Source organism: Neofelis nebulosa, chromosome 7, assembly GCF_028018385.1.
Source record: "Neofelis nebulosa isolate mNeoNeb1 chromosome 7, mNeoNeb1.pri, whole genome shotgun sequence".
In the NCBI taxonomy this organism is placed as follows: domain Eukaryota; kingdom Metazoa; phylum Chordata; class Mammalia; order Carnivora; family Felidae; genus Neofelis; species Neofelis nebulosa.
In genome coordinates, this window is record NC_080788.1 from 122,614,533 (window position 1) to 122,636,931 (window position 22,399).

The 22,399-nt window shown below is 57.0% G+C and overlaps 1 protein-coding gene across 4 annotated transcripts; it reads left to right on the forward strand.

Moving 5' to 3' along the window:
* Positions 1 to 435: 435 nt before the first annotated feature.
* On the forward strand, positions 436 to 21,113 carry VASH1 (vasohibin 1). Of its 4 annotated transcripts, none has more exons than XM_058739791.1 (8): positions 436 to 2,023; positions 4,983 to 5,105; positions 8,051 to 8,139; positions 9,251 to 9,310; positions 11,385 to 11,459; positions 14,130 to 14,511; positions 16,070 to 16,182; positions 17,074 to 21,113. In XM_058739791.1, exons 1-8 carry the CDS (start codon positions 1,721 to 1,723, stop codon positions 17,144 to 17,146), a joined length of 1,218 nt encoding a protein of 405 aa, XP_058595774.1. In that variant the 5' UTR covers positions 436 to 1,720; the 3' UTR covers positions 17,147 to 21,113. The 4 variants fall into 4 exon arrangements, with proteins under 4 accessions (XP_058595774.1, XP_058595776.1, XP_058595777.1 ...); XM_058739793.1 differs by having other exon boundaries at positions 439 to 2,023; positions 9,254 to 9,310; XM_058739794.1 differs by lacking the exon at positions 4,983 to 5,105 and having other exon boundaries at positions 442 to 2,023.
* The last annotated feature ends 1,286 nt before the right edge of the window (positions 21,114 to 22,399 follow it).

Consider the following 22,399-nt stretch of genomic DNA (forward strand, 5'->3'; position numbering starts at 1 on the left):
GGTGTGACGAGCTCGGCTGCCAGATGGGGAAACTGAGGCCCACGGAGGGAAGCGACCTGTAGGATGTCCCGCAGGAAATGAGACCCGGTCCTCCAGGCCAGAACTCTCGCTTCTACCTCCTGAGGGCCCCTGCGAGGTGCTTCCTTTCGGAAATTCCCGACCGCGGGCCTCCCGAGGCCGGAATCTCCACGCAGTTTGAGCTCCGTGTGGCACGTTGTGAGCTTCCTCCGCAGCTCGTCGCCGGCTTCGCCGCGCCCTGAGAGAGAGGTGAGAGCGGCGCGGACGACACCCTGCATCCTAGAGATAACTTGGGGCGCAGGGCTGGCGGCGGAAGGCGGAGGGCCCGCCGGGAACGCGCTGGCCCTTTAAGGGGGGGACGGAGCGCATGCGCGGCGCGGGCCGGAGTCGAGCCGGGTGGGCGGCGGGCGGGCAGGGGACGCGCGCGGCTGGCGGCAGCTGGGCCCTGGGGCGGCGGAGGTGGCGGCCTGAGCCTCGCGGAGCAGCTCAGCGTGGACCTCCCGCTCGGCGGGACTAGCGCAGCCCGCGCTTGCCGAGGCTTTGCCACTCGCCTCCAGCTCCCTCCGCGGGCTGTGGCCGCGCGAGCCTCCGAGCTCTCCCTCCCCGTCCGGCGGTCCTTCCTCCTCCCACTCAGCCCGGGCAGCCGGAGCGCGAGAGGACCGCCGCGGAGCATCCTTCGCCGGCCCGGCCGCGCCACCGCCCATGCCGCAGCCACTCGGAGGCTGCGACCGCGCGGCCGGAGCCCGCCGCTCGGTGACCTCAGCCTGGCCCCTGCGCGCCGCCCGAGTCGGCCCCGCTGAGCCCCCGGCCCCGGAGCGGGACCCGCGCCCCGCGATGGCTCGGCTGGCGCTGCGCGGCGCCGGGTGCCCGCTGTCCGCCCGCTGAGACGCGCCCGGCTCGGGACCGGCTGGGCCTTGGCGCCCCCCGCCGCGCCCTTCCCCCTTCTGGGAGCTGAGCTGCTGCTTCCCGGGGGCGAGGGGACGGGGGCCGAGACAAAGCCCACTTTGTGCGGGGAGTTGGCCGCGGGCGTGGAATGAGCGCGTCGGCGTGCGCCCCCTCCCCGCGCCCAGCCAGCTGTGAGTCTTGGCTCCCAGGCTCGTCGCGTCAGAGAAATCGCGCCCCCTCGTCACCCTCTTGTCCGGGGGTCCCGGCTCCGAGCTGATGCGGCGCGGAGTCCTCTCGGTACCCCCCGGAGCGCGCGCTGCTGTGAGCGTGCGAGATTTTGGAGACGAAATTGTTCTCCAAAACTACGACTTGGGGCACCCGGTTGGCCTGGACCCCGTGCCTTGACCCTCTGTGGCCGCAGGTGTGAGCTGTCTGGCCTCAGTTTCCCTCCGACTTTACTCTGCAAGCCCAGACTGCTGCCCGTCATTGTTCTCGCTGTCAAATGGGGGAGCTTTGTGATGGCTGCCAAGTTGGGGTGTGTTCTCTTTATCCCGTTTTACAAAAAGAACAAAGCCTCTAAGGCTGACCCCGGACCGCCACCTCTCTACCCCCTACTTCACGTTGAGGCACTGATTTTTTTTTTCTTATTGAGTAGTATTTTATTGTACAGGAGCCACGCCCTGGTTTCTTAAAGGCGCCTTGCACTCTGTTTGGCCATGTGTTATCTCTGCAGCTGGTGTGTGGGAGGCCTCCTGTGAGCCACCTATTTTTTTCCTGCCTCCTGATACATACTCCTACCCCCATCAAGGATTCGGGGATGCCAGGGGGGAAGAAGGTGGTCGGGGGTGGCAGCAGCGGTGCTGCCCCCACTGCCGCTGCAGCCCCCTCTGGGGTCAGACGCCTGGAGACAAGTGAAGGGGCCTCAGCCCAGAGAGATGATGAGCCAGAGGAGGAAGGGGAAGAGGACCTGCGAGACGGAGGCGTCCCCTTCTTTGTCAACCGGGGTGGGCTGCCTGTGGACGAGGCCACCTGGGAAAGGATGTGGAAGCACGTGGCCAAGATCCACCCCGATGGAGAGAAGGTGGCCCAGCGGATCCGAGGGGCCACAGACCTGCCCAAGGTAAGCATTGTGTACGTGTGTTGGGGGGAGTGGTATATCAGGTTTTAGCGATCTTGGGGCTGGGAGAGCCAAATCACACTTTTCCTTGGTGGGGTAGGGGATCACTGGCATAGTAGCACTTTAAAAATACAAACAGGTTGTGCCTGTCCAGAAGAACTTTCTCTCAACTGCCTTTGAGGTTTTGTGAGATCCACATGCCCTGTTTCCAGGAGGCTTTCTTCCATCCCTTTTTTTTTTTTTTTTTTTTTTTTTTTTTTTTTACTTTTAAAAAGTATTTATTTATTGAGAGAGCATGAGCAAAGAGGGCCGGGCATAGAGAGAGGGAGAGAGAGAATCCCAAGCAGCCTCCATGCTGTCAGTACAGAGATGACACAGGGCTCGATCTCACAAACTGTGAGATCATGACCTGAGCCAAAATCCAGAGTCAGACACTTAGCCGACTGAGCCACCCAGGCGCCTCTTCCATCCCTTTTTAAATACCCATGTTTTGTGGGCAGGGCAGCAGATTAACAAGTACACTAATGTGGCTTTACATCTTATTTGCTAAGCCGGTGAACTGTGGGCAGGCACGTAATAAATGACTAGGAGGACACAGGGCTTCAGATGTTGAGAAAATATTTTCATGCCCTATCCCACTGAGTTCTCCAACAGCCTTGTGAAACAAGTGTGGTTTGGGGCCCCATTTTACAGACGGAAAAACTGAAAACTCAGGATCCCACAGCTAGTAAGTAGCAGAGCCAGGACTCAGCCTCAGGTTTTGAAGTTCCATGCCCTCTGCTCTGCTGGACGCTAGATTCAGGGCAGTTAGAAAAAGGTCTGTGGAAACGAGTGAAGTGAGATAATCTTTCGGTGGAGGGCTGGCTCCATGACGGCTGCCCTTCAGTTGCATCACCCATGAAGACTGAGGCTGTGTCTCATTCATCTTTGTCTTTCCAGGGCTTTCTGTGTGCCTGGCACAACACAGGCACTTGCGTGTGTTTGCCAAATGAAAGAGTGCTTGAGACTTACAGGCGTACGGTTAAGACTAAAGAAACACTCTCAGATGCAGAGACCTGAAATGTCCAAAGAAAAGCCCTTTGGGCAAAGGTCAGAGCCCAGCGCTTAGTCGTGCCGGCTCAGTTGGAAAGTAAGGGGGCTCGGGAGAGTGGCAGTTAATGTGGAGTAGACATGGAGATGGCCTGTTTTGTTTCATTTCTACCAAGTTATTGGTAGAGCCATCAGAAATTGTCTTCTTGGAAAAGAGAATTCAGAGGTTGAAGGCTGAACAACAGCCCAGTATTTCCAAGGGAAATAAGATGGCTATGTAATTGCCCTATGTATAAACTTGAAATTTATTAAGCTAGTCCCCCATGATTGGACATGGTGTCTAATATTTTATTCTTAAGTTGAACACTGTGGTGAAAATTCTAAAACATAAATTTGGGGGTCCACCCTTGGTTATTTCCTTGGGATAAATTCCTGGAAAGAAAGCACCGTGCCAAAGAATATGGATGTTGGTTTTGATCGCCCACCTGTCTGTGTGAACTCAAGCAGGCCCTCAGCCCATTTGAGCCAGTTTTCTCATCTGTACAATGGAGGGGATTGTGGTCAAAGTTAAATGAGAGACTATGCGTTAAAGCATTTCACCAACGGTAAAGTCTCAAGCCAGTAGTTGTTACTGGATGTCCATTCCCTCTTTTTTCAAATCTTTCCTCCGGAAGCCGGGAGGCTAGACTTCACTCGGCATCTGTAGCCCTAGGGCCAGAGCCACACGCCTCTCCCACAGCAGCAAGCTGGTGATTAGCAGACAGTCTCCTGCCACCTTGCTTATATTTAAATCAGGCTGTGTGAGAGCGTGAAGGGTTCCCTGCAAAACTGTTACCACTCCTGAAGACTAAAATAAGTCAACGGATTCATGAGCCACCGGTCTGTAATGTCATCTTGTCATCTTTAGCCATCACATGTAGGAAAGACACCCATGAAGAAATGAAGCCAGTATCTGGATGGTGGGGGTTTGGAGATGTCAAGACTGACAGGAGTGTGGTGGGAGTGGAAGGAGTCTTGAGAGCAGACTGGAAAAATTCTAAACTGGCCCTCAAACCACGGGACTGATGTCACAGGCAGAGGACCTACATGTCTGTACGAGGTTCCTTTTGGACCTCAGCCCAGAGTAGAAAAGTGGAGTCTGGGAGGCACCGGTGGCTGGATCCCAGAGTGTCAGCGGCGGAGAGGACGACCACTAGGCTGGCCCCTCCCCGCGTGGCCATGCCCTTGGCATTCTCCACAAAGGTCACATCATGGTGGGCCCAAGAGCTGTTTTGTTGGGAGAGCGTAATGTTTTAAAAGATCACTCGAGCCAAAATGTATAATTGGGAGATTTCACATAAAGATCCAGATTTTGGGCATCTTTTCAGAAAATGAGAAGATCTGGGAACAGAATCTATGATCCCACATAGCAGCTGGCAGCTGGAGCTGAGGAGGGGTCCCCCCTCCTCCAATTGGCCACAGTCCCCACCACCGCCTCGCCGCCTGCCTTCCCCTGTGTGCTGCTTGCCCCTGCCCCTGCCCCTGCGGGCAGTTCAGTCTGGGAGCCCTGCAGTGTCGTGTGATAAAAAGAGCTTGGCAGAAAAATCCAACACATTCAAATCCTAGTTCTCGCATAGCTGTTTTTGTGAGGAAGGCATGTGACCTCCTTGTGCCTCAGTTTCCTCGGCTGTAAAATGGGGATAATAGCAATACCGGTGTTTGAGGGACTTGGGGAGGAGGTGATGAAGCCAGGCACGTGAAGCAGGTGAGCATGTCATGTGTACCCAGCCAATGGAGCAAGGACTGAGGGTGCAGCGGTCACCCCACAGGTGCTTTAGGGGAACATCCTTTAAGAGGATGATACAGTTTGTTGAAGGACAGCCATTTCTAAAAGGATCCCAGGTCCAGGAATAGTTTGTGTTCTTTCATAAGAATCTCTCCTTGATGTTCCAAGCTGTCACCACCTTTAAAAGCTCAGTGGCCACTCATCCCAGACCCAGCTGCTGAAGGTCTTCTGACTGTGGCTCTGGCCACGGAGCTCCTGCAGAATGGGAATTTGGACACCTCCTCCAAAAAGGTAACCCTGCCGGCGGCCTCGGCCTGTGCTGACCAATCGCTTTGGCACACCCTGTAACGACACCGAGCAGGAATTTAGCCTTCGCTGCGCGCCAGCCCCTGTTCTAAGGCCTCAGCACATAGCATCTCATTTATGCTATGAAATTGTTTCTCTTACGCTGCCCATTTCACAAACGAGGCGTCTGAGGCACAGAGGGACGTTAAGGAACTAGATGCCAGACAGCGGATGGCAGAGCTGGGATTTGGATAGTGATGGTCTGGTTCCAGAGCCGCTCCATCGACCTCCAGGCTGTCCTGCCTCTTGCCCCCACATCCATCTGCGGGCTGTTGCACCTCCCCCAAGCATTCTCATTGTGCAGGGCTGACGTGGCCTCCACCAGAAAGAATGTCTTATAGAATCCAGGACTTTAGGGCTAATCCTTGGCCTTGGTAGTGGGGAAGGAGTTGTGCCCGGAGAGATCTGGGTAGTAGATCTCCCTCACTGCCATATAGCCCACTTAATCCCACCCCTTGACCCCTCCTGGCTCCCGGTTTGTAGGTGGGGGCCGGGGCGGGGGGAGGGGCGCAAATCCGGGCTCCCAGTCCTAAAGCGGACCTGGTCGTTTGGATGTACAGAATCCTGCTTACTCGTTTTGAGCGAATGAGTGTGTGCGTGAACATTCAGAAGGATGGGGTCTGCACTGATGCACACAAGTTAACGTGAGTCATGCAGCTGGCCAGACGGCTCCTTCCAGCTAAGCCTCAGTGGTGGCAGCCTTTGAGGCCCTGCTTGTGAATCCCACGTCTTTTTCTTTGCCTCTCTTGGAGTCGTTTCCTTGTCCCAGAGTGACAAGTCCCTAGGTTCTCCGTCAGGATGGCAGGTGATACCCTGACCCAGGGCCGGCTCTGGTGAACGTAGCTCCCTCCTTGTTTGGAGTGTCCCAAGGGAGGGCGTATTTTCCGTCTCTATCCAGAGCTCCTGCAAGTCCCCACATGGCCTCACTTGAGAAGGGGATGACCCGTTTGCCTCTCAGGGACCTTCCGCCTGAGGAGGTCAGGCGCCATGCTGTTCACAGCACAGTGTGAAGGAATTTTTCCAGTTCCTCTTCCACCTCCCCGCTAACCCATATGCTGACACGGGGGGAGGCTGGGCTAGGCCCTCAGAGAGTTCTGGAGCTCATCTGGCAGAGTGGTCAGGAAGAGGGAGAGCCCCCCCGCCCCCCCACCGCCGCCCCGTCCTGGGGCTTTTATCCCCCTGGTGACTGTAAGCGGTGGCATCGGTTTGGGCAGCGGTGTAATGTGAAAAGGGGAAATAGCTTCCTCCAGAGAGAGGGGTCAGCTGGTCGGGACTGCCCAGACAGGAAGAAGGGGACCGGCAAGGAAGGGACAGGAAGTTCATGCAGAACTGTGCTCCGGACATGCCCAGCCGGGCCTTCCCCCCAGCATCTTTACCCTTTAGAGCCAGTAGGGGTCTGTCATAGCTTGTCCTGTGTCCCAGTCATCAGCGGCACCCCAGACGTGAGTGTGCGGTGGTCACTGGTGTGTCGCCTCCCTCCACATGAGGGCCCCAGACATGGTAGCCCAGTCGTTTAAAAGGCTGTGCCCTGTGGGCTCAGCTTCTCACTGCAGGGAGAACCTCCCCCACCCCAGCCCTGCCCCAAGTTCACACAGGGCGCCTGCTTTGCCCTTTCCCTCGTACATAACCCCTGTCCATGCAGACTGACACCCTCAGCAGCCCCAGCCTGTCGGGTGGGCTCCATGTGAACTGAGGGGGCCGCTGGGCGGAGGCCTCAGGGGGAGCGAGAGAGACCTCTCTGTGAGGAGCCTGAGGCCACCTCCCAGCAGGATATCCTGGTGGCCAAGGGGGTGGCCAAGGGGGAGCCCCGACAGGTGGGCCTTATTCCTGGAAGTCTGCTGCTTCCGCCTAGAGGAGTTCTGTAGCCCCAGAGGGCCCCCAGCTTGTGCCTGTCTGGGCCACCTCAGCCTCACTGGCTTGATGCGGGCAAACTGCAGGCTCCCCGGGCCTGAGAAGGGGGCCTGTGGCCTTGGGCACACAGCTGTGCAGTGCCTCTTTCCTGGAGACTGCCCGGCTGCGGGTCTGCGGCTCCTGACCTGAGTCCTGGCAGCCGGGCAGCCCATGAGTTCTGGCCATCAGGAGGTGCCTGCCTGGGACCCCCCCCCCCCCCCAATCTCCCCGCTTCCTGGGCCGGGCACTGGAAAGTCTCTTCTGGTGAGGAGGAGAGCCCAGTTACCTGGTTGCTCATGTTGCTTGCAGACGTGGAGCTGGCAGGAAACAGGGTGTGGAAGGGGGAACATGGCCAAAGCAGCCAGGCCATGGCAAGCAGATCCATGGCAAGACCTGTCCCGAAACATGTCCCTCCTGCTGGGCAGCGCTGACCTCCTCAGCAGTCCAGCTCGCAGCTGGAGGGCCTGTGCCTTTCCATGTGCTGTGATCCTGGGGCGCACTCACCACCCCCCACGGGAGGGGCACCCCAGCCCAGGCAGGGCAGGGAGGGAAGGGGACACCAGGTAGATTAGTTTTGATCCAGCACTTGAACCAGAGCAAATCCCGAATGCAAATGAACTTAACCCCAATATGGACATTCTTGTTAAGCCTTGAAGTTGATGAATTCAAATTGTTAACAACTTGAAGTTGTTACAATTCAAAACAGCTGGTGAGGCAACCTATGTTTTTCTAAAATTATTACAGAAGCATAAAATTCAAACCTCGACAGAAGCTCCAAATGAGGAATGCCGTCAAGTGCCAGGAAGGAGAGAAATGGCCATGGTGGGGGCCTGACCGGAGTCTCTGGCAGGAGTTGCCAAGGACAGAGGCTCGGGATAGGACGGAAGGAGGAGGCCATCTTTGGGTGGTGGCTTCTCTGGGGGCTAATCCTGGGTGTCGGGTGGCTGGAAGCTCCGGGGTGAGCCTCCCTGTAATGACCAGCGCTCTTTCTCGGTCCCTAGATTCCCATACCGAGTGTGCCTACGTTCCAGCCCTCCACGCCCGTCCCTGAGCGCCTGGAAGCTGTGCAGCGCTACATCAGGGAGCTGCAGTATCCTCCCTGGTTCAGGGTCATGGCCACCATCTGGCTGGCATGCTGGTCCAAACACCCAAGTGGGGCTTTTTTCAGACAGGGCTGGAGAGGCATCAGCAGAGCAGCCGGATCCCACAGCTCCCAAGAGTGCCACTCACAGGTGACCTCTGTGTCCATCTCGTGGTGCCAGCACAGCCTGACTGCTGGAGGGTTTTATCTGATGAATGCCAGACCCACTCGGGCCTCCCTACCCACCCACCCCCCCCCCACTCCTCCTCCTCTTCATGACAGGGCAATGTCTTCTGAGCGACCCGCTGGTGGGATGGCCGTGTCTCGGGCCGCCAGCATAGACCCTACTCTGCTGTCCATCCAGACCCAGTAGGAGAACGGAGCAGCTCCCGCGGGGCTGTTTAAAAGCTGTTTCATAAGCAATAAGTGGGGGGCAAATGGAGGAGAACAAGGATTTGACACTCCAGGAGGTAACTTCCACATCTTGGAACATTCTCCTAGTCCTTTGCCTTTCTCTCCCCTGGTAGGAGGCCGGCTGCCTAGCATGGAAAGACCTGGCCCCTCTGAGCCTGGTTCCCCGGGGTCCCTGCTCTGGGCCTCTCTATCCCCCTGTGCCTGCTCAGAGCTGTGTGTCCTGAGTCCTCTCCCTAGGCCCTTCTAGCTGCACATGTGACAGGGATGGAAGGACCAGGCATGGGTCCTGAGCAGGAGAAAAGACAAGCTCGTTAATGGAAATTGGGTCCGGTCCTTCCATTTCCCAGTGGGGAAGCTGTGGCCCAAAGAGGGGACGCCTTTGGCTCAGGAGCACTGCCCAGCACTTTGGTTGCATTGGAGCCCTCCTCCAGCCCCCTCTCTGTTCACGCTGCTTGCTTCTCGGCTGGTTGGAAAATGGGAGTGTGCTGCAGAGGGCTGTCCACTGCTCAGTCTCCCCTCAGGTGCTCTCCTCTGCTCTCAGATGTTCCAGTCTTCAGCATCCTCCAAGGTACCTTGTGGGAACACTTTGTAGGGTTCTTACCCAGCCTGCACCCCAGGAGTGCTGGGCCCCAGAACTTGGGGATGGGTGGGGACAGAAGGGCACAGCTCTTCCAGAACAAGCTAGGAAGCCCTTAACTGGCACCTGCAGGTACAATCACACAGGGACACAGTTCTTTGAAATTAAGAAGAGCAGACCTCTGACAGGGTAAGTTTGGGGAACACCCTGTCCCTCTGCATCCAGGCTACTAGTGCCCCCAGGTGGGCTGGAGCACCTGGGGAGAGCCTCTGGGCGGAAGCTTATGAGGCCGGGAGGGACACTTCCCAGGAGAGCCAGCCAGTAGGGGCAAGTACCACTGTGGGGCTCTAAGGTTGTCGTACAGAGGGACCCTCTGGCCGAGATGGATATCCAGGGCCTCCTTGATGGAAACCCCAACATCTGTGCTGAGCTATGTGGGGTGATGGGCAGCCCCCCCCCCCCAGTTTTCCTTGGTGATGACAGAGGGTGGTCCCAGGTAGATGTCCGGACGTGAGCCGCCTTTTTTCTTTTGTTTTAATTTTCTTTTTAAACGTTTATTTATTTATTTATTTTTTTAACCTTTATTTATTTTTGAGACAGAGAGAGACAGAGCATGAATGGGGGAGGGGCAGAGAGAGAGGGAGACACAGAATTGGAAGCAGGCTCCAGGCTCTGAGCCACCAGCCCAGAGCCCGACGCGGGGCTCGAGCTCACAGACCATGAGATCCTGACCTGAGCCGAAGTCGGACGCTTAACCGACTAAGCCACCCAGGCGCCCCTTATTTATTTTTTTGAGACAGAGAGAGACAGAGCGTGAACGGGGGAGGGTCAGAGAGAGAGGGAGACACAGAATCTGAAACAGGCTCCAGGCTCTGAGCAGTCAGCACAGAGCCCGACGCGGGGCTCGAACTCACATACCGCGAGATCTGACCTGAGCCGAAGTCGGACGCTTAACCGACTGAGCCACCCAGGCGCCCCCTTTTTTTTTTTTTCTTTAATAAGAATTGAGCCTGGCAGGAGAGAGCCAGCCCTCCCGTTCTCTCCTTTCTCTGCAACTGCCTGCATCCTCCCCGTTGCAGGGCACCTGTATGTTGCCCCACTTGCCTTGCTGGACTCCATCCTAGTCATTTAGTACAAGGCCCAGGGTCTGAGAAGCAGGGACCCCTGGGAGAGAAGCTTGCATCTCTCTGTTGCCTTTCCTTCACCCCATGCAGACCTCTAGCTGGTTTCACCCCAGAGAAGCCCCAAGGGCAGAGCAGAGTGAAGAGCGAACACCACAGCTGGGTCTGGGGGCTCAGTCGAAAGCTGCGTGCAGGCTTAAAATCCTGTGTTTCAGAAATTAACTTGAATTTTACATCTTCACATATAGTCTGTCCATGTTTGCTTTCTTACGAAAACTACTTAAAATGGTTTGTTTGCTAAACTGTTTCGTTACCCTCTCTCCAAACCCCTGGGTAGAATCCAGCCTCCCTAACACAGAAGCTTTGCTCTTGTTGTCCCGTGGTTGCCGTGTGCTGGGAGCCCAGCTCCAGCCTCGGTGGGATGGTGGGATGTAGGAATCCAACACCCTCCTGAGCAAAGCCAGTGGCCAGGCTGCATTCCCAGGCCTGGGAGCAGCATTTGGCGAGGAGGAAGGAAACAGCCTCAGGGATAGGCTGTCTTGAAGTGGCCTGAATTGCAAGTTCAGGAGCAGACCAGGGAGTCGCTGGGCAGTTAACTGCCTGAGATCCTGTGTCTCTGCCCTGGGCAGCTGGCCAGCTGTGGGGGAGCAGTTGTAATCAATTACAAGCTCTTTGGAGAAGCCATGGTTGAGTCAGGGGTGTTCACTGTGCTCCGGAAGGGACAAGAGCAATGCCAACGTCCCCAGCATCCTTGGTATGCTTTCCCACCAGCCCCTGCAACACCGTCTTCATAAAAGGCTCCCAGCCTGGTGGGTGTCAATGATCTGCCTACCAAGGCACAACCCCCATTCGTGCTCCCCTCTCCCAGAAGTCTTTGGAGCCGGAGTCTGGGGTGGGAGGAGGAAGTGAAAGGAGGGGAGGGGAGGAGAGAAGGAAGGGGACTCCTTCTTTATTTTCAGTGGCTGCCTCTTTTCTCCCCCCTTAGGCTCAGGACAGACTTGGAGGGGTGGGCAGGTGCTGGGCCCGAGCTGGAAGGGAGGGAGCTGTCGGTCCTGTCACACTTCTAGACTTGCTTCCTCCTTCTGACCACCCCCTACCAGACTGGAGAATCTGTCCTCAGTGTTCTGCCTCCCTCCCCCCAGGCTGATGGACCTGGCCAAGGAGATGACCAAAGAGGCTCTGCCAATCAAATGCCTGGAAGCCGTGATCCTGGGAATGTATCCTTCCTTGGCCCTTGGAGACTAGGGGCAGGTGGGCTTAGCCCTTCTGAGCCTCAGCTTCCTCCTCTGGAAGAGGAGGGCTGGATGAGCTTCAGAGCCCTCCCAGCAGTCATGAACTTGGTCCCAAAGTGAAGGAGCTCGAGGGGGAGCTCAGTCCCCAACTTAGCAACTCAGTTGCTAACTTTCCAGGCCCACCGGGCAGCTCTTTTCTGAGTCCTCTGGACACCATTACTGTGTTCTCTGAACCCCAAATCAAGGCACACTGTCTCACAAAGGCTCTTGTGCCATTTCTGAGAACCAGACAGTCTGGGAGAAGCCATTTGAATGCCCAAATGTTGGCATTTGCAGGACATGTTGATTTGTAGAGATGTTAGATGGGGTCTTTGAAATAGAACTGGCTTAAAAAAAAAAAAGTTTCTTGGTCACCCCCATCCAAAGGGCAGAACTGAGGCCTATAGCTGGGTCATCGGGTATCTAGGTGGGACAGACAAACCCCTGATCAGAGCAGGAGGGAGACTGGTGTTCGTGGCCAGTTCTGTGTTCTAGGAGTCCATGCCTCAGCTCTAGCCTTTTGTTTTGTTTTATTACAGAAAAATTTAAGCTTGTACAAACAGAACAATATAATGAATCCCATGTGCCCAATCACTCAGTCTTACCAGTTCAAGGCTTATGTTGATTCGCCTCTGCCCACCCCTCCCATCTCCCCCTATCCATAGTACCTACCCGCTCTTAAACATTCTGTCTGCCTCCCCACTGTCCCCGGGCCCCGATGTAGATGCCTGGCTTAGTGCTACAGAGAGGGCAGCGGGGAAGCTGCCTAACAGAACAAGGGGTCCACTCCCTGGGACAGATCGAGGAGGAAGGAGAACACGGTGGTCAGGCCAGGAACACAGCTCCCCTGAGGAGGATTGTCATCTGAGGGAGGGATTCCCCCCACCCCTCATGGACATACCTACCTTAAATTGTACAAAGGAACTACAGGCCCACCTCCTCAGTCCCCTCCCGCAGAGGCCCCAGGAGCTCACTCCTGACAAGCTTTGCCCTGTCCGAAGGGTTCTTTGTCGGGATGTGCCTGAGAACTGATTCAGGCCACTGCCAGTGCCTCCGTCATGCTCCCACATCCTCTTCTTCGGGGGCCACGCACACCAAAGTGGAGACAGAGACGGAGAGAGACAGCTTCCTCCCCACAGTGCTCACGGAAAGCTGGTCCAGGCAGGATTATGTGGTCCCAGAGGCCTCTCAGAGGTTACCTCGTGGCTCTTGGACAGGAAGATGACAAGAGCAGCTCCCATCTGGACTGGAGCCCCTCAGCATCCCCACAGAACTGCCACTGTCTCCTCGTTTGTTGTGCACACGGTGGACGCTATACTGAGTTTGTTCCTGTGTCTCTTCCTCGCTGCTCCCTGAGCCTGTTGTGCCTTGTTCATCTATGCGTCCTCAGACACTTGCAAGGAGTTGGGCTCAGGAAGCACGGTAGTGACTGACAGCATAGACTTTAGGGTCAGGCCGACCTGGACGTGAACCCTAGCTCCGCAGCTTCCCACTGTGTGACCCCAAGCTCATTCCTTAACGTCTCTGAGCCTTGGAGCCCCCTCTGCAAAAGGGCACGACGGTAGTGTCTGTCTCACAAAGTTGTTAGGACAACTGAACAAGTCACTGCGAATAGGACCCTTGGCACAGTGTCTGTTTGGGGTATCTGCTCCAAGCTTTTATCCATTCATCTTCTTCTACTCATGTGTTCAAGAAGAGTTTATTGAGTAACTGTTAGGTGCCTGGCTCCATGCTGGTCCCCAGACAGGCATCAGGGAACATGGTCACACAAGGTCTCAGCTCTCAGAAGTTTGCATTCCGGCAGGGGAGACAAACACAAGCAAGCAAACAAAGAAGCCAAATCATTACTGAGTGTGGGGGTGTGTCCCGGAGAAAAGAAACAGGAGAGCTGACTTGGATTAGAAGGGGAGGTCAGCCACGACAACTAAGCCTGAGGTGTGACAGGAGCAGGCCAAGGCACATGGGGAACAGCCCTGCGGTGGAAGGGAGGAGCTGGTGCAGAAGGTGCTCAGTGGGAAATCCAGGTGGATGGAGCGACTGCACGGGCAGGGCAGGCAGGGTACGAGGTCGGAGTGGGCAGCTGGTCCGGGCGGTGCCGGCCTCCTAGGCCAGGCCGACGGGGGTTTTGGTGGGCAGGCATGTGTGTCCTTTGGCAGGGCGTGGGGGCAGCGAGGGAAAGAGAGGTGTCTGTGTCTGGAGGGATGTATGTGTGACAGAGAAAACGGGAGAGTGTGTCTGAGAGCAAATGTAGGGGCCGGCGAGGGGAAATGTGTGTGACTGGTGGAAGGAGGGTGCGGGTGGGGGGCCCCTCTCGTTCCTCCTTCCGCCACGGGGACCCTGGAGAGCCCTGCAGTCTGGAGTTAGCTATTCATACTTTGTGAGCCCCGCTTGACATCATGACAGCGGCCACTAATCGCTGGGCACCTTGCCCAGCCGGTGACTTTATTGGGCACCTACTGCATGCTCGGCTCCAGGCGGGGTGCAGGGGGCGGGGGCGGGCTGTGGAGTCGGGCCAGACACGGGGTGTCCCTCAGGAGCCAGGGTGGAGGGGCCCCGCGGGGTGCGCCGACCCCGCGCCTCTCGCCGCTGTTTCCTTAGCCGGGCTGGCGGGCGCAGTTACCTCACCAACAGCATGCCCACCCTGGAGCGCTTCCCCATCAGCTTCAAGACCTACTTCTCAGGGAACTACTTCCGCCACATCGTGCTGGGGGTGAACTTCGGCGGCCGCTACGGGGCGCTGGGCATGAGCCGGCGCGAGGACCTGATGTACAAGCCGCCGGCCTTCCGCACGCTCAGCGAGCTCGTGCTGGACTACGAGGCCGCCTACGGCCGCTGCTGGCACGTGCTCAAGAAGGTGAAGCTGGGCCAGTGCGTGTCCCACGACCCGCACAGCGTGGAGCAGATCGAGTGGAAGCACTCCGTGCTGGACGTGGACAGGCTGGGCCGCGAGGACTTCCGCAAGGAGCTGGAGCGCCACGCCCGCGACATGCGGCTCAAGGTCAGTGCCGGCGCCCACCCTCCGCCCGGCTGTGGGAGTGGAAGGGCCCCGCCGCTTCTCCAGGGAATGCCACCAATCCCCTCACCTCGGCCCCCACCCCAGCAGAGGTGGCGTGAGGCTCCAGGGCGTGATAGGGGTGAACCGGCTACCGTTGCTCCTTGTTGACACCGGGCCGGGGAGGGCCCTGGAAGGAGGCAACGGGTGAGCTGGCTGTGGGCAGAGGGCAAGTCCAGAACCTGGGGAGAAGGGCAGGGGTAAGACCCTCAGGGGAGCCGTTGGTTGGGAAGCCATGGGCTGTCGGGAGGGAAAGTAGGGCCAGGTGCAAGCAGCCTCCATCAGTCTTGTGTCCTGACTCTTGAGTACCCAACCCCTGCATTCAATAAAGGACTGGGAGGAAGTCAGAAAAAGGAAGAAGTCATGCCGTGGGAAGACGATGAGGATGTTCCTTCTCCCTCTTTCCTACCTGCAATGAACGGGGGGGGGGGGGGGGGGGGGGGGGTAGTACCCCAGCAGGTGGGCCAAGCTGCTGAGAAGCTTGCCCCCACCCAGCCTTACAGTGAACAGATGGTGGTCTCTTTTTGGGTCCCCCTGGACCAGGGTACCTCCCCTGGAGCCTGCCTGGGCTCTCCTGGGTTCAGCCCCTCCCCATTGCTTGTTCACTATTGAACCCAGGAGGCCGGCTGGTGGCAGGTGGGAGCTGTTTTCAGGGCACGAAACTGAAGTGCACGTCGCCCAGTAGCTTCCTCACAGGTGGTGAGGAGGTGGGACAGGAGCTCAGTCTAGAAATAGGGAATGCAGGCATGTCACAGGTGCCCCGGCAGGGCGTGTCAGAGCTCAGCTGGCCCCGCCTTGCCAGGCCTCAGGCCTGACCTTGTGCGGTGACCACACCTTTCCCCAGGGTAGAAGCCAGCTGCGGTGACCTTGCTTGGCTCTCGGGGGCTGGCCCTCCCCTGCATATCACCAGTTGCCCAGCACCCTGGCTTCTGCTGCTGGAGTAGTACTGGGCTTCAAAGCAGGCTGGACCTAGAGTTGGAGCCAAGAGTTCCCTATGCTTTAGCACTGTGATTCCCAATCTATTTGGCACTCAGGACTCCCCAAGTTATTTGTCCCCCTCTAGCACCCCCACGCTGTGTTTTGAGAATTCCGGTCAAGCTGACCATGCTGTGTAAAAGGGGATTCGGTCGCTTTTCTCATTTTTTCCTTTATCGTACATAGCCGCCAGTCTGAGCTTCTGCTCTTGAGATAGCCAATGTTCCCCTTGGGGCTGGTAGATCCCGCCCAGAGCTCGGCATAGGCTGCTTCCCCAGCTGTCACGTTTGTCTGGCATGGGTAAATGGCCCTTTTCCTGAGGGCTTCTTACAACAGCACAAAGCTCGGTGACTTGCCCGTAAGTGCAGGCTGTCCTGCAGAGGAAGCTCTGCCCGGCAGCTTTAGTTCCTGGGAAACAGGTTCAGGATGACCCTGCAGACAGGGCAGTCTCAGGGCTTTTGGCTTGGACAAGGCAGGAGGGGCTCTAGGGAAGCCTTAGGTGAGACTTTGTTTCTTCCTCCACACCAAGATTGGCAAAGGGACTGGCCCTCCCTCCCCCACCAAGGACCGGAAGAAGGACGTTTCCTCCCCACAGAGGGGCCAGTCCAGCCCCCACCGCAGGAACAGCCGCAGCGAAAGGCGGTGAGGGATGGGGTTGTGCCTGGGGGGTGGGGGGATGCTGGTGAGGGACCTGGGGGAGCCTGAAGAAGGCTTTTCTCTCTCATCTTCTAGATCCCCACGTTTTCTCACCCTTTTCCCACCCTTCCTTTTTTGGCCCCCGCCAGAGGCAGGCGATGTAGGTTTGGTGGGTTTAGGCGTTTGTGTTGCTACCTCCTGGTAGAAGTGCTGTCCCGTTTCCCCGGAGAAAATGCCACTCACTGGCCCACTGGCTACTCCATGCTCTTGCCAGAGCCAGAGGACCCACACAGAGGGTCTAAGATAGCTCGTGTGGGAGGGAGGGAGGGTGGGAGGGGTGGGCCCCTGTCAGACAGGGAACTCTCCCAGTGGTTGGGAGAGGTTAACATCAGATTGCGGCTAGCAGGCCACGTTGACTGTGACTTTGCCCCTGCGAGAAACATCCCATTAAAATACCAGGCTGCCTCCTCTGGTGTGTCCCCTACATGTGGGTCTGGCTCTTGATTTAGTATCGTCATTCAGGAGCCACAGCTCGGGGATGATTAAGGGGCACAAGCAGGCCTCTGATATGCAGTGTCATTCGCTTGGACCTAGGCAGCTTTTGTAGAGAACAGATTCCCCACGCAGAGAGGCACACAGTTCAGCTGTTACAGCCAACCGCGGATTAGGGGACCCCCAGCAAAGAGCAAGAGCCTGCAAGAGAGTGGAGGGACCACACTCAGGACAGCACAGGCAGGACAGGGTTCCAGAAACACACTTCCAAGTGGACTTTACTGCTGCATTTGGGGCACCTTGAAGAAGGGAGGGGGAGTGACCAGGAGCAGCCACTGCTTGCTCCCTCCTCCCCCACCTCCCTGCCAAGCCCCTCACCCTTTCTCCATTCTCTTTTCCTTGCAGGCCATCGGGTGAGAAGAAGCCTTCTGAGCCCAAAGCCATGCCGGACCTCAACGGGTACCAGATTCGGGTGTGAGGCACGTGGCAGTGCCCAGCCTCACCACTTCTGGCTGGGATCCATCTGCCAGAACCAGCCTCATTCGTGGGGAGGGAGGGGCTGGTGACCGGGCAGGGTGGGAGGCAGCAGGAAGAGGCTGTCCCAGCTCAGCCACCCAAGCTGCTGCTCCTCCCGCTGGGCCAAGCCCCCTAACTTTGGGCCAAGAAGCAGTTAGTATTTTCTTTGGAGTTTTTAACCCAGTAACTGAAGTTTAAGGGATTTGGGGAAAACAAAACTAATGGATCTGCCGGTGGCTGGAAGGCCAGTGCTTAGGACATCTAAGTGCCACAAGGCTGAGCAAGGAGGGGGTTGCTGGCTCTGCTGGTATCCCTCTGGGATTTGAGTCCATCTTACCTGTGGGAAATTTCCCGGCCCCCTAAGCCTGTGGCAGGATGGGGGTGGGGAAGGGGGAGGGACGGAGGTTTTCCTCCAGTTCTGTCTGCCCTGGCAGAATCTTGAGCCAGGGAACGGGAAGCAGGGTAGAAATCATCCTGGGAAAGGTCTGTGTGGCCAATATCAGGAGCTTGGCACAAGGCCACATCTGCCCCAAGGGCAGAGTCCATGGCCCAGGACAGCTCTGTGCGCTTGTGGCCCATGGACAGTGCTGTGTGGGCTGTAGGAGAGCCCAGGAGAGACCACTGGGGGAGGAAATCCCAGGCCCAGCTCCTACCTAGTCTCCTTACTTAGCCCAGCTCTGCCTGTTGCTGAAGCCCGGGGGGCTCCCTGCAGAGGGGCTGAGCCTTGCCAAAGGCCCAGAGTTGCCCTGGGCTCAGCATGACTGTAGGGACTGAGCAGACCCAGTGGGTCCAGGAAGCATGGCTGGGGACAGAGTAAGACACTTGGGCCTGGGGCTATCCCCTGGCAGTCCTGTCCCCAAGGGTGGGGGTGAGAGGCACTGCTACTCCCCCCTTTCTATTACCTCAGTCCTTGCTGTGAAAACAAAGACCAGATCAGGATGCTTGTGCCTCATGCCTGTCTCCCCTCATTTAGCAACCTGTATAGGTTTGGGGGTACCAGTGATGATCAGATTTGTTGCATGTGGCTTGTCAGGGAAGAATCTGAATAGCTGGAGACTACACAGTCTGCCTGGCAAGTGTGAGATACCTGGCAGGCAAGTGAGAGGTGGAAGGAAGTTGGCAGGGTTGGGGGAAGGTTCTGGAGGCTCAAACAACAAGGAGGCGGTAGGGCAAGGGTGCGGCTGACACCACAGAGGAGTAGAGACTGAGAAATGAGGAGCGTAAGTGAGAAAAGGATGTGGGGGAGAGTTCAGAATCGGGCTGCTTGGGGAATAGTGAGTTCTCTGTTGCTGGAAGTATCCAAGCAAAGTCCGGATGGCTACTTGTCAGAAAGCTGTAGAGAGGGTTCAGGTTATGGAAGGGGTAGCAGGATGAGAGGACCATCAAGGTTTCATTTCACTGAAATGGCTGGGGTTCAGCCAGGGGTTCAGCTGGGGTTCAGCCCTGGAAAAGGGAGGACCAGAACCTCAGATGCCGACAGGGCCAGAAGGGGGATTAAAAGGGCAGCAGGGCTGGGTGGCCACTGTGGCAAACAAGAGAGGGCATATCCCTTTCAAGCAGCAACTATTGCTCAGCTATTCTCAGAATGTGGGCCCTGCATTACCAGATTGTCTGATTTTTTTTCCAGAAGCCAGGACTCTGAATTTTTTATGTGAAATATCCTGATTTTTAAATGGCAATCAGTTCAGAAAATGTAAAAACCCAACATGAAAGAGAATGCCAGTTTGTAATCTCTGAGGTAGAGTTTGCGCTGGGGAGAAGTCCAGTGAGATGCTTTGAGGTGGAAAATCAGAACAGTTCGAGGCTTCCCAGAGCAAGCTGGGCCAGGGCAGAGTCCTTGCCGCTGAAGCTTCTCCCGGGGAGGGCAACTGGCCCAGGTTTGTCCTCTTCACGCTCCTTGCCGACCAGAGACCCACCAGGGTCACCAGTCGGGGTGGAGTAGAGATGGCATAGTTCCCAGCCTGCCAGGGAGATGGATGGGGCTTGAGAAGCAGAGAAAGAGGGAGGGAGGGAGACAGGATGCCTTTGCTGATGCGAGTGCCGTCGGGGAAGCCCCAGGGGCTGGCAGCTCTCCACACCAGCAGCTTCTGGCCCAGAGCCAGGCCCAGCAGGAGGGCCAGCTGGGCAGTCCCTTGGGTTATTCAGGGGTCACTGGGCCCTGGGGAGGGACCTAACCTGCCCCTGGACTGTAGTCCCCAGCCAGACCAATTCAAGGGCCGTCATGACCCCTGACTCACCATCCCATCCCATCCCATCCCTGTTTTTAGGGAGTGGGGTGGTGGTCCCCATGTTTCCACATCGACCTGAGGCAGGGATGGCTCACTCTGGGAGGCGTGCAGCCGAAAATGAATGAGGCCTTTTCTAGGTCTATGTGTGGGTGCCTCCTGCAAGCCACTTAGCAGCAGGGGAGGGACTCAGGACCTGTGGACCCCAGGGCTTGAGAGAAGAGAGGGGAGAGGGGAGAGGGGATTAGGGTCAGGGAGATGAGGGTGGGGGGGTGGGGAGTTGCTCAATCCACAGGCTCCTTCCCCAGAGCCCTCTGGGGAGACAGAGTGAAATGAGGCCCACCCCTGTTGCTGCCCGCAAGAGGGAGCTGATCACCCTGAGCTGATAACCCCCAGGAGCCCCCTTCCTCGCTGAGACCTTGGGCCTGTGGAGGCCACCACAGGATACAGCGGTGCTTTTTAATTTATTTTTAACATTTTCTCATATGTAGCAACCCCTCCTCCCCTCCTGAGCATGTTTACACAGGCTCTGCTCCCTGGGGCTGGCCTGACTGCAGTTTCTGGGGAGGCAGAGGCAGGGACTTTGGGGCCTTAGTCACCATCCTTGGTTTCACCTCATCTCCTTCCTGTGAGGAAGAGGGGCCTGGCTCCTGACTCAGGACTGCCTTCCATCACCCAGTGGGGGCTCCTCTGCCCCTAGGGGTGGGGGCTGCTGGCTGAGGAGGGCCCAAGGTGAGGTCAGAGAAAGCTGCTTAATGAAGGTGGGTCGGGGTGGCGATGACCGCTCCCCAAAGCCCGGCTCCTTGTGCTCAGTGCCAGCTCAGAACACTGGGAAACAGTGTTTAGAGCACCTTCCTGCCCACCTAGCTGCCAGTCCTCTCCCTCCCATGGCCTCAACACAGTCATGTTCCCCTCACCCATCATGCCAGACCCCATCCTTCCTGGCTGTGGCCAAGTGGGGAGGGTAGCAGCCCCCCAGCCCAGGTACCATGAAGCCTAGGGCCAGGGTTCCAAGGAGCAGCAGGGGCCCAGAGGTTGGCTGTGTCTGATTTCTGACCCTGTCTGCCAGCACATGCCCCATTCCTTCCATCTTGGACTTGACCTCCTGGCTCCGAGCTAGGGTCCAGTTCTGGTCAGCAGCGTGCCCAGAGGCCCATGTATCTGTGTGCACCCTGGGTCCCCTGCCTGAGTAGCTTTTTGGCTTTGATGTAACAACATCCCCAGGCCCACCCTCTGGCCTCGAAGTACGGGAAGGTGCAAAGCTGGGCTGGCACACTGACTGCATTCTTTGTGCCAGAGCACCCTGTGCTGCTCCACTTGTTCCTGCTGAGAAACCAGCTGAAGGGTGGGAGGGCCTCTGGAGTGTGGGGCTGGAGGGGTCCTGCCCCAGGCCGCACAGGGCTGCTGTGGTGCTAGCTGCACGCTCAACAGTGTTGGCCTCCGTGCCACATCCTGGTGTTCCTGGGTCCCAAGTTCCCCTTTCTCTGGTGTGCTTGGCCTCAGGGACCTGGTGATGGGAGATACCCCTCCCTTAAGCTTTGTGTTGGGCTGCCTGTGGGAACAGACTTTGTCCTTCCTGCTCTTCCCGCGTCAGTATTGTTCTCTCCCCTCTCACTTTTACACCCCTCTCATTGCTGTGCTCAATTTTTTCCTGAAATGAATAAAGGCTCCCAGCTCCGGTTGCACGGGCTGGGCAGAAACCACTTGAAAGCCTTGTCTCCTTTCCCCTGGGAGCTGGGCCTGGAGCCTGGCCACCTACCAGTGTCAGCCTCGGTGGTTCCAGAAAAAAAACCTGACCAGAGGTGAGGGGAGCCCGAAACTAGCCAACAGGAACCCTTAAGGCCTCTGAAGTCAGGGTGACTCCTGAGGTCCCAGACTGTCACCCTCAGCCTGCTGAAGCCGCTCCACTCTTGTTGATCCTACCCTGGGAGATCTTTCCCACTGGCTGTAAATGAACCCTTCTCCCTCACACAGCCCGCTTGAGCCCCGCAGGCCAGCACCTGCTCCTCCCATCCCAGTCCCTAACAGGTCCCCAGCAGTCCCCCGGAAACAGAGGAGGAAGGATGAGTATTCCCCTAGGAGGGAAGGTTATTTCAGGAAACCACAGCAACAGGGATCTGAAGTCCCTTCTCAGCACCATCGCCCACAATTTTGCTGCAGAATCAATGGCGGCTAAAGCCACAGCCTTGGAAAACACCTCTGGTTCCACTCATCGTCCCTGCTCCCTCCAGCTCTGGGCCCCTTCCCAACAGTTGCAACCAGACTTGCACAGAAATAGCTTTAGACTCCACAGCCTTACTTTTCACCTGTACCCTTCCTCTCCCTACCCTCTCATTCAGCTGAGAGTAAAGCCTGGACTTGAAAGAAGAGGTAGGGCATTTACCCCTCCTCATCCCAGCCAATCCCCATCAAGTCTTAGCTAGAAGTGTAGTTTAGCACAACAGGGCTCCCTCACTTTCAGTGGCATGGTGGTGAGGCGTGGCACCTGGGAAGAGAAGAAGCAGTCTGCTCAATCCATGAACATCTTAGACTGTAGACCATCCAATAGAGGCTATTTTGTTACTTACAGGTTCATTTAAGTCCAATTTAAAGGATACCAAAAAAAGACCTTTCAAAAGAGGTAACCAGAATCTGTGAATAACATGGATTGTACACCTTTACCCAAAGGCAACATTAAAATGTACACATTCATGTCCACCTAAGATACCAAGTAAAGGACCTGTGGATAGACTTCAGCGACACGGGCTAATACACAGAGAGCCCCTGGATTGCTCATGTACAAATGAGGGCTGGGTCAGTGCTGTGGCCAGTCTGTCATGAGTCCAACAGGCTCACTGTGGACACTGCTTAGAATTGACACAGAGGTAAATGTCATCGTGGACTTCCAGGAGGATCAGGGCCCAGCTTACGGGGGCTGGGGGGTTACCTCATTTCCTACCGCCCTGTTTCTTTCAGGCTCTCAGCAGGTCCCAGCCTCATTTAGGCACATG